At 42.0% G+C, this 15,651-nt stretch overlaps 4 protein-coding genes across 4 annotated transcripts in view; 3 read left to right on the top strand and 1 right to left on the bottom strand.

Moving 5' to 3' along the window:
• Nucleotides 1-153: 153 nt before the first annotated feature.
• SARC_03417 (hypothetical protein) lies at nt 154-6,980 on the top strand (the record flags this gene model as incomplete). Its single annotated transcript, XM_014302799.1, has 7 exons — nt 154-1,565; nt 2,088-2,255; nt 2,545-2,740; nt 4,232-4,375; nt 5,123-5,340; nt 5,798-5,964; nt 6,218-6,980. The coding sequence occupies 7 exons, from the start codon at nt 154-156 to the stop codon at nt 6,448-6,450; spliced, it is 2,538 nt and encodes an 845-aa protein (XP_014158274.1). The 3' UTR covers nt 6,451-6,980.
• Nucleotides 6,981-7,201: 221 nt separating this feature from the next.
• SARC_03416 (hypothetical protein) lies at nt 7,202-10,724 on the bottom strand. The gene is made up of 2 exons (XM_014302798.1): nt 9,466-10,724; nt 7,202-7,646 (listed from the first exon to the last, which is right to left on the bottom strand). The coding sequence occupies exons 1-2, from the start codon at nt 10,533-10,535 to the stop codon at nt 7,583-7,585; spliced, it is 1,134 nt and encodes a 377-aa protein (XP_014158273.1). The 5' UTR covers nt 10,536-10,724; the 3' UTR covers nt 7,202-7,582.
• Nucleotides 10,725-11,309: 585 nt separating this feature from the next.
• Nucleotides 11,310-13,029, top strand: SARC_03415 (protein translation factor SUI1). Its single transcript, XM_014302797.1, has one exon. It carries the CDS (start codon nt 11,427-11,429, stop codon nt 11,763-11,765), a length of 339 nt encoding a protein of 112 aa, XP_014158272.1. The 5' UTR covers nt 11,310-11,426; the 3' UTR covers nt 11,766-13,029.
• Nucleotides 13,030-14,810: 1,781 nt separating this feature from the next.
• Nucleotides 14,811-15,651, top strand: part of SARC_03414 (hypothetical protein) — a 4,796-nt gene continuing 3,955 nt past the window's right edge. The window contains exon 1 of the mRNA XM_014302796.1: nt 14,811-15,039. Coding sequence (XP_014158271.1) covers nt 14,902-15,039 — 138 coding nt within the window. The 5' untranslated portion in view covers nt 14,811-14,901. The remainder of the gene's footprint in view (nt 15,040-15,651) is intronic.

Below are 15,651 nucleotides of genomic sequence, written 5' to 3'. Positions count from 1 at the left end.
ACACACACACACACACACACACACACACACACACACACACACACACACACACACACACACATATATATATATATATATATATATATATATATATATATATGTACATATACATATTGTATATGACATTTATGTATCCCTATACATATTTTTAATATGCTCGGCCCGAAGACGTATCGTCTTACTAAGGTGCCTGATATCACACACCAGATTGCATCGCCACGGAACCAAATGGCACCCGCGGCAGATGGTACAACACCACTGCAATACGCCAAGCCTCAAGCTACAGCCACGTACGCACAACCACCCAAAAAGCAACACATACAGCAACAATCACAACGACAACAACAGCAACAACAAGAGCAACAGCAAGAGCAACAGCAAGAGCAACAGCAGCAGCAACAGCAGCAGCAACAGCAGCAACAACAACAACAACAGCAGCAGCAGCAGCAACAGCAGCAACAGCAACCAGTAACAGTGCAACCACAAGCACCGACACAGGCACAGGCACAAGCACTGGCACAGCCACAGGTATATGTACAACCACAAGCTACCGCTACCACACCACAGGCAGTGAGTGATGGCCAGGCTCAGGGGTTCGTACAACAGCCGCCCAGGTTACCACAGGCACCCGTAGCACACCCCCAGGGCCAACACACAACACCCGAAGCAGAGGAGCAACGCCAGCGCTTGGCTGCACGGTCTATGGCCACACTGCCACACCCCTTTACACCACAGGCCCAGGTTGGAGTGCCGGTAGTAGGACAAGCACACACACAGGTACAGGCAATGATGCCCAGTACAGCACAGAGTGAGAAGAATAGTGCAACCGTGCTGCTGCAGGGCATGGGACAGCCACAGGCAGGTGTAGGTCAAACGAATCCCCAGACACAGACACAGGCACAGACGGGTGTTACTCAGGCTCACACGCAGGTACCATATAGTGGATTGCCAGCGCCTGGGGCACAGTACTATGTGACGACTACACAGCCACAGCCGATTCAGTCCCAGGCCCAGGCCCAGACCCAGACCCAGGCCCAGGCCCAAGCCCAGGCTCAGGCGCATGTACTGGCGCATGTACAGGCACAGCAACAGGGACAACCCCTACAGCAGCCACAGAGTGCGACTGAACCGACGGCGAGAAGCACGTCTCAGAATGCACTCGCACACCCGCAACCGCCGCAGAAACCCTTGCAACATGCAGCCAAGCAGGCACAGCAACAGGCTTTAGCACGTCCGCAGGTGCAGACACTCGCACACCCGGCACCTCCCATGCCCACCCAGGCTCAGTTGCAGGGCACTATGACCCTACTACCGCAGACGCCTACTATAAGGCAGACGGGGTCTATCCTGGTACACCCTGGGCCGCTACAGCCACCACAAGCACAAGCACAAGCACAGGCACAGGGACAAGGTCAAGTATCCGGGGCGATCAAGGGGACAGGAGCGATCCCGCCCATGGGGCAGTACCCCGAACAACACGCGCAGTCTATACACGTCCAGACACCGCAGCAGCAGATGCAGCAACATATGTCGGCGTCACAGTTCAGAGTTCCTACTAATAAGAGGTATGCAACTATTATATGTGCGCGCGCGCGCGTATGTGTATGTGTATGTGCGTGCGTGTACATGTGCGTGTGTATGAATGTAAGTATATAGGCATGTATATTTGTATGTGTATGTATGTATGTGTGTGTGTGTATTTGGAGCGCAAGTGTGAGGCGGTGATATCCCACCAGTTCAGATCTGATGTATATAACTATGGTTTTACAGATACGCCTCGTAAATACACATCCTTATCATGTCATATATATATATATATATATATATATATATACAACACACACACACACACACACACACACACACACATATATATATATATATATATATATATATATATATATATATATATATATATATATATATATATATATATATATATATATTATTTGTGCAGTATCTACCATATCTCGAGTGTCAGACGTAGTCTAGTTGCGCTTCCGTCATTAGGACACAGACCTAGGATGTTTAATCATTCTTGAAACTATTTTCATACAACCCCCACAACTTACCTATGTTATCCTCAGGTCGATACCAGCGCACCACCATCCGTACGGACAGGTGGCACCCAGGCCAATGGGACAACAGCAGGACTATGTGTTCAAGCCTACCTATGGCCCAGATTCGTTCAGATACGGCTCAGAGGTGGAGAAAACTAACTTGCCTACGCGACAGACTACAACCATGCCTAAAGTGTGAGTGGTGTATCTATGAAGTTGTGATTGATGAGTCGATGATAGGTGTGTCTGGTGAAGTGTTAGTGAACGTATAGATACGAGTTCATCTGGTGAATAGCGTGCGGCGTAGAAAGGGGGCATAAGCAAAGGCCTGCTGTACTTCTCAAATACAGTCTTACAGAAAGTGAAGGACAACTATACGTTCATTTCATACACGCAACGAACATAATTGTCAACTATATGTGCAAAAGCCCTATTATACACACAACTAACACAGCTGTCGACCCTGCATGTGTGTTCACCACAGTCGGGGTGGCAGTAGGGCGCAGAACGGGGGCATAGGCAAAGGCCTGCGGCACTTCTCAAAGACAGTCCTACAAAAAGTGAAGGACAAGGGGACTACCACGTACATCGAGGTGGCGGAAGAGCTAATGGAAGACTTGGCCAGACAATACGCCGAGGAGAAGGCCAATGGCAACAGCGAGATTCAGACACGGGAGATTGTATGTTAAATAAATACGAGTGTTTGTTAGTGGTAGTAAGATAAATTTTATGGTACAATATGAGGATTGTATGTTACAAAAGGAGGGATTTTATGTTTACCATAGGATAGATTGTGTACTAGAATAGATGTGATTTTTTGTTATGATAAGAGTTTGTATATAGATAAGTTTGTTCTGTTTTCTAGATACGAGAGGTTGTATGGTATGTTCTGGTATAGCTGGAGTTTGTATGTTCAGTTCTGTTTTCCACATAAGGGAGATGGTGTGTTGTGTTCTGTTTTCCACATAAGGGACATGGTGTGTTGTGTTCTGTTTTCCACATAAGGGAGATGGTGTGTTGTGATGTGTTTTCCACATAAGGGAGATGGCGTGTTGTGTTCTGTTTTCCACATAAGGGGGATGGTGTGTTGTGTTCTGTTTTCCAGACATGAGAGATTGCATGCAGTGCTCTGTTTGTGAGGTAGGATTGAAAAATGGCGCTCTCGAGCGTATTTTTTTGGGACCGTATTTATTATTGTGTTTTTTGTTGAGTAGGTTCGAGATTCGAGATCTTAACTTCAGGCTACGGCTCTATGTAACACATGGTTTCTGAGGCTTGCCAATTAATGCTCACTAACTAGGATTAAATATAATATCAGACATTTGTTTTACACCATAGATTGTGTAGTGCCTACGTGTTCGTGTTCTTGCTCTGACTCACTATGCACGCTGCATACATATGTCTGTTGCTCTGACTCACTATACACGCTGCATACATATGTCTGCGCATTTGCCTGTAGTGTGATAAGCGTGAATGCATATACTTCCAGTCCTCCAAAAGTTTAGCAGTACTGATATATAGCTTCACCTCGGGGCATTGATCACAAAAACATCAGGATTTGCCTTCAGTGTGCATATGTATGTACCCTATGTATGTATATGCCCAACTGTATATACCGAAAGGGGTCCTAAAAATATAGCAGAGCTCTGATAAATCGTTGTATGTATCGCATGGATATTTATGCACAACTGCATATACCAAATGGGGGGTTCAAACGTATCGCAGAGCTCTGATACAACGCTTCACCTCTCAGAATAGATCACAAGAACATCAATATTTGTCTTTAGTGTGCGTGTATGTACGTATCGTATGGATATATATGCACAACAATAAACCAAATGGGGTGTTCCAAAAGTGTCGCAGAGTTCTGTATTCACAATCCACCTCGCAGGGTATTGATCACAAGAACATCAGTATTTGCGTGTAGTGTACTTATGTGTATGCATCGTATGGATACCTATGCACTACTGTATATGCAGAAGACTTTCCGAAAGTATCGCAGAGCTCCGATACAACGCTCCACGTCACAGGGGTATTGATCATAATAACGTCAGTGTTTGCCTGTAGTGTGCGTATATGTATGCAGTTATACGCACGATACGCACAACTGTATAGATAGGTGATTTTTCCAAAAGTATTGCGGAGCTCTGATTCTACGCTCCACCTCACAGGGCATTGATCACAAGAACATCAGGCGGAGGGTGTATGATGCGCTTAATGTGCTGATGGCTCTAGATGTCATCAAAAAAGAGAAGAAGGAGATTAAATGGGTTGGCCTGCCCACGAATTCGGCTCAGGAATACGTACATTTAAAGGTGAGTGTGATCCCCCCAAATAACCATATTCCTTGAGTTTTGCTCTACAAGTCAGTTTGGTATACAAATCAGGTACTTCGCAACCCGAATTTAACAAAAACTCTGCCACAGACAATAGTAATTCGACGGTAAAAAAATCCAATTGCATATATATTTAGAGTCATGCGGAACCTTAACAACAGTTAAAGGCACGCCTTGGAGCCAAAACAAGTGGTACATATCATAGCGGGCTGGCTTGTGGACTATCAAGAGATGTCCATTGCAAGTGCAGTTGGCGCGTAGGTATCTATCCGATTTCTCGCGTTGCTCTCAAGTACATCATTGTGCGTTTTAGTCTTCAAAGTCTTTTCGCTCGAGTGGTTTTTGTTTTCATGTGTACAGCACAGGTCTGAGAGACGGTTGTTGTTTTTATGCATACAACATAAGTCGTCAAAGTATATCTATGTAGCTGTCTTACCCCGCTGTCCTTCACGCTTTCATGCGGCCCAAGTATCTATTGTCACACGATGTGGGTGTATATCTCCCTACCTACACAACTCAAGTATGTTTGTGTTCCTATCTATCCAGAAGCCATGGTCGACCAATGTACCTGTCTAGTCCCCCGAACTGTGCATCTGTATTCCCATCTGTAAAGGAAACATTCAAGCTCTCCAATATATGTCTACAAACAGTCTCAAGTAGATTAAAAGACGTATCTAGACCCCACAAGCACGCTGCTCAAGTACGTCTTCAATACCACATATGCAGGAAGAGCGGGCTCAGCGTATCAAGCGCATCACCGAGAAGCGCGCACACATCCATGATCTGCTATTACAGACTATCACCATCAAGAACCTCACAGAGAGGAATCGAGAGTTGGAGAAGAAGCACCCACGCCCCGCCCCGAAACACTGCCTGAAGCTGCCGTTCTTGTTGGTCAACGCTCCCAATGAATGCCATATCGACGCGGAAATGGGCGAGGATGGGTATGTCCTTGCAAAGATGGCTTAAGAGTATATCCAGTCAAGCCAATATAGCAGAAGCCAATATACCATAAGCCAATATGCATTGGTATCCGAATCCCTATCCTGCGGCAAATATGGATGGTAGTTTGTATGTTTGCATACAAATAACCCTTGAATTGCATGTGTGAAGTTCTATGTATCCCAACGTAGTCAGTGCCGAGCTGGCTTTGTCCCTCCCGAAACGGTACCACAAAACATGCCCAAGTATATTCCCAATCATTGCCTGTAGTATTCAGTGGCAAAATATGGTCTATAACCCCGTCCGAATTTATTACACTTTCTCTTTGTTTGATTCGAGCACTCGCAATCCCACTTTCCCGGTGTGCTTGAGCTGATATTCATCTTTTCCCCATTCTTCCAATTCCACAAACCAAAATTTAATCTTTCTGCACCATTTTTATGATCCGCCTTACCGCAGATCGGCTTTTTGCTTCAACTTCAGCCAACCTTTCAAATTGAGCGACGGGTTTGAGGTCATGAAAGGCCTGAACTTCGGTTTTGACCTGGAGAAGAACAAATGCAAGCCTGAGCATATAGAGAAGATCAAGAGTCTTGTACCACCCAGTGTGGCGTCGCACATTGACGGTGGGTGCAGCCGCAAACCAATATTGGTCATATATGCATTTGTGTGTTGTCGATGTGAACTGTGATACTGAACTTTATTGCTTATCACCATTGAAAGTAGGTCGGTTAGAGAATACGTTTGTTTTGACCCGTGCGAGCCGAGTATCATTTTGTGGAGGTTCCCCCCCCCCCCCCCCAGTTTGCAATATACCAAGCCTTAGGCGCGAAGCCCATCCCCAGATATTAATGCAACTCTCACACTCAACTGCATCAGATATGGTCACGTATGGCTTCAAGAAAGGACCACAGATGGACACGCTCGTAGCACCGCCAGCACAGATTATGGCAGGTACACCCCAGGCAATGACATCCACACCCCAAGCAGTTGTGCAAACACACACACAGGCTCAGAGCCATACAACACCCGCCGGTACGAAGCCCTTGACCGCACCGAAACAGGGCGGGGCTGGCTCTAAAAGTAGATTGTATGCGACTGACCAGAAGTGAGACGTTGGGGATAGGTAGTAGGTAGGCTATGGACTCAGAGTGAGAAGATAGGACGGTCACTTAGTTCAATAATTGATTAGAAAAATGAGAGGTATTGTTGTGTGTGGGGATATGCCGTTTCTGTTTGCGTGCGTCGGGAGCCGTAGTTGGTACACCATATAGTCAAACCGATGTAGAAATACAGATAAATCTTTGAACGGTGTCAAAGTGGATGACGAACAAAAGTAATCGCAAGATATTGCCGATGTATATGTTCTCGAGATACAATAAGACTTATCTCGAATGAAATGTAGATACAAGTATTTATATATTTGAAACATATCCAAACACATATATATGCACGATGCATATATACATATACGTTTTGAGCATGAGTTGGTATTTGAAAACTGGTTCAATCTGCACGACTTGGCAAGGCACAACATGAACCGCAGATCAAGGACTTCTCAAGTCAAAATAGCAGTGCAACGTTCATGGTAAGTGCACAGACTGTCGCGAATAGTCCCGAGCTCTATAGCATGATGTCTGTACTGTCGCAAATAGTCCGAGGTCCATCACGGGCATGTCGAGATAGTCGCAAACTTCTGCGACGACGCTATATGCGAACGGTTCAATCATATGCCACTAGGTTTCAACCGTTCATATACTAAAATCATTGAATACTGGAATACGCACGAAGTATACACTAACAATACATTTGTGGGGAAATAAAAAACTGAGCATTCGATTACAAATACCAATATAGGAAAAAAAAGCAATAATCTATACAGTATTTATTATAATCCATCCGCTTAAAGCTGACTATGTCTTTCAGTTTCGAAATGGACTTATCGGTCCATTAACGGCCAATTCTCAATTGCTCTTTTATGAGCAAATGCCCAAAAATATTTTAAGTCGATTGTATTTTGGGCCCATGAACAAGTATGTCCCACCAAGCTACAATCGTAGCACAATAGTTTCTCAAGAGGCGACACAGAACAGATTATTCCAGAATGAATCCACCCATAAGTCCCCTCAGTGCAAAGACGTGATGAATGTTTTAGCTTATGTACAGATCCAAATATGTCTATATGCATGACAGATGTGTGTGCACGACATGCATCTGGACCGAGCTGCAATAGAGATGAATAATCTACATTGGATTCTGGAGTCGGAAATGCTTTTGATTGTTGGCTGACATTCCGATTTTGAGATACCTGGTGGTAGAAGCAGATGGAAAAAAAAAAGAGTCAGATGATATTGTCTATAATGGTATCAGCATCAATTGAAGTACACTGGATGGATTGAACTTACTTAAGTTCCTATACAAACAATGGGGGATGTACTGCCCGAGTTATGATACAGGCCAAAATGAGATGCACGGAAGCATAAATATACGCGGGATATTCATCAGATGACTATTAAAGGAGAACGGAACAAAAACAACGCACGTCACGCAAAGACTTGTATACATAATTCGTTCGCAGGTGCACGTCATGATGAGAACATTCACATAAGCGGATACACACTGTGTAAGAAGCATCCCACACATGTCCGTGCGTATAGATTACATACAAAACCAAAAACTGAATATGTATGTTCAAACGAAATGATTCGCAAATACACTTTTGATATACAAATATATATATATATACACGCATATATATATACACACACACACATATATATAGTCATACATTTCTAATAGTTCGATTACGAATTCCCACGATTGAAAATAGACACAGGTCGATAGCAATACATCAGTACTTATAATGGGACATAGATAAAAAAAGAAGGTACGAATACATGAACATTAATGTTTCGACAAGACTTGATATTGAAATTTACCCATAAGCAGACTTATATATATATATACCAAGGCAAAATCACAAATAAACATACAAGGAAGGCTCAACGCGTCACCACATGAGTGTATCCATTAGTTGGAAACACACGATCTTTAAAACTAAATTCAGGCCCATTTTAATATACTAGCATTTGACCAAGCATATATGTTATACTCAACATGTACAATGTACTATATTCAATAATGTATTTATGATGCGCGTAAAAGATGTATTGGAACGCTGCAAGAAAATCTGATGCAAACTACAATAACGTTTGCGATGACACATTATCTGCGTTTGTATCGTTCTTATTTACAGCCTACCCACACTCGCCTATAAAACCACAGACAGCAAATAGAACCAGGCACTAAACCACAGACACCATTAAATAAGCTCAAGTATAATATATATGGATAAACAGCTCACGTATATAGCATGATATATACATATTCATACATACATATATAGGTATATATAGCAGACATAACTGAACTCTTGATTATCAATATATATATATCTATATATAATAAGTATACGTATAGAAATGTATAGAAATGTTATCAAAAGCTCTGGTTACAAAAGTTGGTATATCAATAAAAAACGCACTTATACCACTGCGCACATGATGGGCAGTGGCTATCATATCTACACAGCTAAGCTACTGAATACACTTATGTGGACGAAAATAATCGTGGATGTGTACATAGTATACATACTAAAAAATGATACAAAGTGCCACACAAGGATTTTGATTCTCGATAGCACACATGCGAACAGAGAGTAGTTTTGAACGCATGCTAGTAATAGTTGTATACATGTGGAGAGATCGTTACCAAATGCGATCATACATAAGTGAGAAAAACAAAGCAACACACTCGACCGTGCAAAATATAACAAGATGAGAGAAGTACTACATATTTGAGAAGCTGAAAGGCCAACTACAGAAAGTGTGTATAGAGCGGCGTGTATACACAAGATGCCCCATAAGATCTCCGAGGCCCTGTTGTAAATGAACTTCATCAACTGTAAACCAACACATAGATTTTGCTTCACTCAACATTACTATTTAGACTAACATATCACTCGTCTATCATGTAGAATTAACATTGTACATGAACACATCAAAGCTACCAATACACGCAATTATGTCCAACTTCTCCTTGTACATGAACATAAGCCATGAACATACCAGTTGTCCCTCTCCTTCTTTTGAACGCGCTTGGCCCGCTCGTTCTTCTCCACCATGCTGCTGATCTGCATCGCATTGCCTCCCTTGGTCACCTGCTGTCCTATCATCAACTGGTGATTGTTCTTCTTCACTTTACCGCTCGCATTTGAGCCGCCAATGACCACCTCCGTTCCGGGCTTCTGGTTCTGTTTGTAGTACACATTAAAGTCGCGGTGACCTATCTTCTTGCCACTGGGCAGTACTAACTCGTCATTCTCGTTGATCTGGATGGTGTTATCCAGCACTTCTTCATCTCCACGGGGATTGTTTTCATCGTAATCGGGGTAACTCGATGAGAAGTCATAGTAGTCCTCATATTCATCGAAGCAATCATCATGATACGCCAGCATCGTATGGCCCTTCTCATTCATATGCGATCGCACGGCTCGCGCACTTCGGAACTCTTTATGATCCGCACAGAATAAGCACAGATTACCTTCTGTGATCTTAAGCCCAAGATAGTTTATTAACCCCTCCAAATCAATCAGATACTCAGCATCTGGTATAAAGAAACTATGCGATAGAGCCATGTGTTGAACATTGTCTTCTAGGCTATCATGGGGTGCTGAACAGAACAAACAGTCTGTAACTTCTAGTTCAAACTCTTCTACATCTTCAATATCTTCGTCATCGTCGTCTTCACCAACACCATCCTGATGTGTGCTATTTTTAGCCTCCGGTACGGGATTGTTTTTAAGTTCTGCCTGTTTTAGTTCATATTCGACCACGGCTTCCTTGTGCTTTTTGGATGTTTTGTGATTAGCAAGCTGATTTTTCGATGCATATGTCTTATTACATGCTACACACTTGCCACTTAATAGCGCCTCTGCCTCTGCGGCGGCCGCCTCAGCTTTCTTGGCTTCAATACGGGCATTAAAATTCTCGGCTGTAACTGGGGGTAGATTGACTACTTTACGCTTCAGATTGTACCTGTGCCAATCATTTCGGTAGTGTGTACGTTGTGATTCCTGACTGGGAAATGCCACCCGACAAGACACGCATGTGTGCATCTGACCCTGTGAAGCGCTCATGGTATTTATCGAATCGAATGTATTGCTAAGACTCACAATTAGAGATATGTGACTGAGATCTGCTGTGTACGGATGCTTACTTGTGTGTTATTGTTACTTCGCCTCCAACTGTATGTATAAAATACAGATTGCAGACCAAAAGAATATATATGCAAGTTGAACTTCTCCTACCTATTGTAATCACAAGACAGTGACGACTAGCAATTATATGTAAATATACACAAGCCAAGATACCATGTATACGACTACGAAATATGAAATTATGAATACACGCGCTATTCGAAACGTGTTTCTTTTGGTCATTGATGTAGTAGTGATAAAGCAGATGGGGGTTTCTCGTCATGCTAAAACCAGGTTTAAACAAGAACTCCTGGAGCAGTAGAGTCCAGGTGACTCAAGCTCCAGGACTCCAGGTAGTATGGGGTGAAGTATATTTATAAATAGATTACATTTCGGAGTTACGCACAGAACAAATACACTTCTTTTTTAAAAACCCCCAAAACTAGTTTGTGGTAAAAAACTAGTAGAGATTTACTCTCCCTCTCTGGAATATTTACAACATTTGTCATATATATTGAAAACCTACTTTCTGGATGCTGAAATGATCGTAAACCTAGTTGTTCATGGTATATTTGGGCTAAGGCCTGTACTTAAGATTACGTTTTCCCCTGGGCAATATGGATAGTCTGGGGTTCTGGGCGTACGTTTTTCCTGCACGTGCCTCTTTCGAACGATCTCCGGTGTACGCGCGCGTGAAAAGTTTACACGATACAAACATAACGTACAAATATACTGTAGCGTACGAACCCTTCCCAAGAGACACAGACACACCCTCGTACTCAAACCTAAGCATAAGCTGCTTTGTATCATATTTATTAACTGTTAATCACAATGTCGATTATGAATCTAGACAAGTTCGATCCCTTTGCGGATGCGGAGACGCGTACTGACGAAGGAGGAGGTCGTCAGGTAGATCTGGTGCACATCCGACTGCAGCAACGTACTGGTAGAAAGACGCTAACCACTGTACAAGGATTATCTGCTGACTACGACAAGAAGCTTCTAGTCAAGGCATTCAAGAAGGAGTTTGCCTGTAATGGTACCGTTGTTGACCACTCTGAGTACGGAGATGTAATTCAGCTGCAGGGAGATCAACGTACTAGCATCTGTGATTTTCTGACTCGCGAGGGACTGGTGCGCAAAGATAAACTCAAGGTCCACGGTTTCTAAGCAGACTAGGTGATTCAAAAATAGAATCAACAACAATAATAATATTATACTATGTCTGTGAATGCTACTGACAGAGGATGGAATAGACCCCCCGGCCACAGCCTCGAGTGAAACTCAATCGGCGTGTCGAATCTCTTGTGTGCACATGGAGACCTTTGTGCGTTCGTTGATGGGAAAATGTGGATCGCATGGCCAGGACAAGCCTATAGGACGCATTTGCATACGTTTGAGACATCTCATTTGCCAAGGCCTAGATCAAACTTATGATTTTCCAGGTGTTAATACGCTCGAAAGTGGTTTTATGCTTTAGGTCAGCTTGCAAATATGGGCCCGTGCTAATTCAACACTTTCAGGGTGATTTGAGGACTGAGAGGGATGCCAGGTTGATGCAACATATCTGGGAATTTACTCGCATTGATGTAGGGGGCATATTCCGTAATGGCTGACTGACATCCATAGTATCTAGTGAGGAGGGAGAGAAATATGTACATAAATTCCGGATGACATGTTGGGAATTACGATTATTATAGTTCGGCATCTGCCGGACTTTGGCTAATATTGTGGGATTAGCGACTTCGTTGTTGTTTGGTCTAACGGGGTGGGCTGAACTGTCGGTTATGTATACCGCTGAATATGCTGTGGGACGATTTTTTTTTGTTGTAGCTTGGTCCTTAGAGTCAACCTGAGAATTATGGTATTGTATTTGAACATGGCTGCATATGCGTATACGTTTGTATGGATTGGTTAATATTTGTATATATACGGTGTCTTGAGTTAAACGTAGGCTGCTATCACCAATTAGTAATCCTATAGATAGTTGTCCGATTTTTGTGTGTGTTGGCATATTATGTTAGTTGTAGGCGTATGAGAAATCACCTAACGTTCTATTCGTGTGCTAGTAAGTGTTGCAGTAGAGTGGATATGTGTAATTCCGGTGTATGCCTTGAGCACCGTTTCGTTATCGGATTGGCTTCGAGAAGGCACTTGCTCCGCACGGAAGTGTATCACAGTGCTTTACTGCTCGAAGTGTAAATATCCGTATATCAATCCATTTATTTCAATGCATTTGTTTCCATGTTTGTGAATAATATTCGGTCGAGGGCAGGGCCGTATGTATGGCTTTGCTCTCCCATATATTTAGTTCGAACTATGGACTTTTGCACATGTATCTGGTTGTCCATCATATTTCATGACACTCAAGTTCAGGGGGTGCCCGTATTGCTTGTTGGGTATAACCATGGTTGATACATTACCCGTTTATCATGACTGAAAGTCAAATTGTAAACTGTTGAAGAATTATTGAGAATTGAAAGTGATATTGTAAGCTGTGTAGAACTATTGGAATTCGCAATCTAAAGAAAATAAATTAAATTATGGGGTTTTATACATTATTGTATTGTAGATACCTTCAGAGCTTATTAACGTGTAGTATCCAAACACAATTTGTATTTATTACAATTGTCCCGCTCACACTCGGACCAAATTTGAAGCAAATGTAGCTTTATATGGTTGTCAGTCGTATTTAACGGCACACAGACTCGGAGGATACCTGTATTGCTTGTTGGCTTGATCTACTGTTGGTACATTCACCCGTCTGCTATTGCTACCCTGCTGTCAGTCTAAAACCCTTCAAATCACCATCATCAGTTCACTATACTTGTTCGTGATCTATATACTAAGGTTTGTCTGTGAGCGAAAGGATTGAAGGAATCAAATTGCGCACTAGTGTTTCTTGCTCACTAAGTTGTTATCGGGTTGTCAGTATCGAAACGGCCCAGTATCCGCTCGCAGTGTGCCACGGTGCTTCTCTACTGCGGGAATCCGTGTTGAACATCGAGAAAATACTGATCGGCAATAATACTTTAAAAAGGTATTCCTTCGCAATCACAGTTTGAGCTCCTGACCTCCTGCACATTTATAAATCTGTGGTGAGACATAATTCAAAACACAAAAGCCTACACCTACACTCCTACACACTGACCTACGGCATATCGCCGTTGCGGATTAGATCCAACCACAGTCGGCACATCTGCGTGACAAAGAAATGTCAATTTAAAAAATACCTTCTACTGTATATCACCAAAGGAATAAGTTAATGGGGTAAAGGGAAGCACTAGTTAAAACATTCTGGCTTTGATCTCTGAAACTGTCATGAACGCTTTAACAGAATAAAGTTATCTAACCATCTCCATGGTAGAATAGAGTTCGCTGTGCGTAGTCGTTACGAGCTCTACATGATTCAGTGAGTTTGGATAGTTTGTAGCAAAATTTGATATGTAATTTATGCAGACTAGGACGTTTTGCGAATTAGCTGCTAAAATAGGATGAATAGAGGAGAAAATGCACTTATGGGCACGTTCAGATTGAGCATGATATGACAGTTCGAGTCGCCATCGAAAATTTCTCATGATATCTGATCTACGGATGGCTGAATCGAATAGACACCACCACACATTCCCCAACTAAGGTATCAGCGTCAATTATTGAGATGTGATCATAGCTGAATACGAAACGGAGTTCAATATGTGATATATCGATATGCTGGTATCATAAGGCTTTGCAGTGCAATTTTTCTTTCCGCACTGCAGGTGGATTTCAGCTTTCTAAAAACAGTATAAACAGGTCTGTATGTCACTGGCATGATGAATACATATATCAGGTCGATGCCATCGTTGACTGCAAGCCGATGTAGATCTATCGGTGCAAAATACTAAATACAACTGATCATATTTAAAAATATGTTCCGATATCACCTCGACGCAGTTTTCACTTGGCCCTGGATTTGGGTCCATGCCAAATTTACGATTTGTTATCGGGAGGAACCTGATTTCTGCTCGAGACCCAAATCCGGAGGGCTATGGGTTTCAGACCTCACTTTAAAATATGCTTTTAAATTTTTTTGGTCACAGTCTTCTTCTAAACATGAATATTTTGGAAAATATGTATCATATTTAAAAATTTCGCAATTGGCGGAATCGGAAACACATGCACTTCATGATGAAAAGATAAGCTCACTTTTTTAGATTTCGTATTTTCGCCTACATAGACACATTTAAGCACACACGGTGATGTGTTAACTAGTTAAATAACTCCCAGTAGAGTAAATAGCGTAGCGCAAACACAACATTCAGTTAGTATGAAGAAAAGGAACGTCAAGAAAGCGAAGGACACATGGACTGTCCCTCAAACACTAAAACAGACAACGGTTGTGTTTGTTAAATGTCCACCATTAATACCGGAGCCCAGGGGATATTCGAAGCCTGTCCAACTGAACGTATGTGACTCAATTAGGTTCCATTTAAAGAGAGTTAATATCGTATACAAACATACTTACATACAAACATACATACATACATACATACATACATGCATGCATACATACATACATACATACATACATACATACATACATACATACATACATACATACATATATACATATAGACAGACAGACATACATACATACGTACATACAAACATACTTACATACAAACATACATACATACATACATGCATACTTACATACATGCATACATACATACATACATACATACATACATACATACATACATACATACATACATATATACATATAGACAGACAGACATACATACATACATACATACAAACATACTTACATACATCCATACATACATACATACATGCATACATACATACATACATACATACATACATACATACATACATACAGACATATATGCATACGTACATACATACACAAACATACATACATACATACATACATACATACATACATACATACATACATACATACTTCCATCCATCCGTACATACATACAAATATACATACATACATACATACATACATATATATATATATATATATACACTTACACACACGCAC

The sequence above is a fragment of the Sphaeroforma arctica genome, assembly GCF_001186125.1.
Source record: "Sphaeroforma arctica JP610 unplaced genomic scaffold supercont1.173, whole genome shotgun sequence".
NCBI lineage: Eukaryota > Ichthyosporea > Ichthyophonida > Sphaeroforma > Sphaeroforma arctica.
Note: the sequence above shows the minus strand (reverse complement) of the source record. Positions and strands in the feature narration are given on the sequence as shown.

What these genes read in the sequence shown, in the direction of transcription:
- SARC_03416 (XM_014302798.1), bottom strand. Translation starts at nt 10,535, where the DNA reads ATGAGCGCTTCACAGGGTCAGATGCACACATGCGTGTCTTGTCGGGTG. An exon ending in AAGAAGGAGAGGGACAACTG is followed by an intron (nt 7,647 to 9,465) that starts GTATGTTCATGG and finishes TTCTACCACCAG; the next exon opens with GTATCTCAAAATCGGAATGT.
- SARC_03415 (XM_014302797.1), top strand. Translation starts at nt 11,427, where the DNA reads ATGTCGATTATGAATCTAGACAAGTTCGATCCCTTTGCGGATGCGGAG.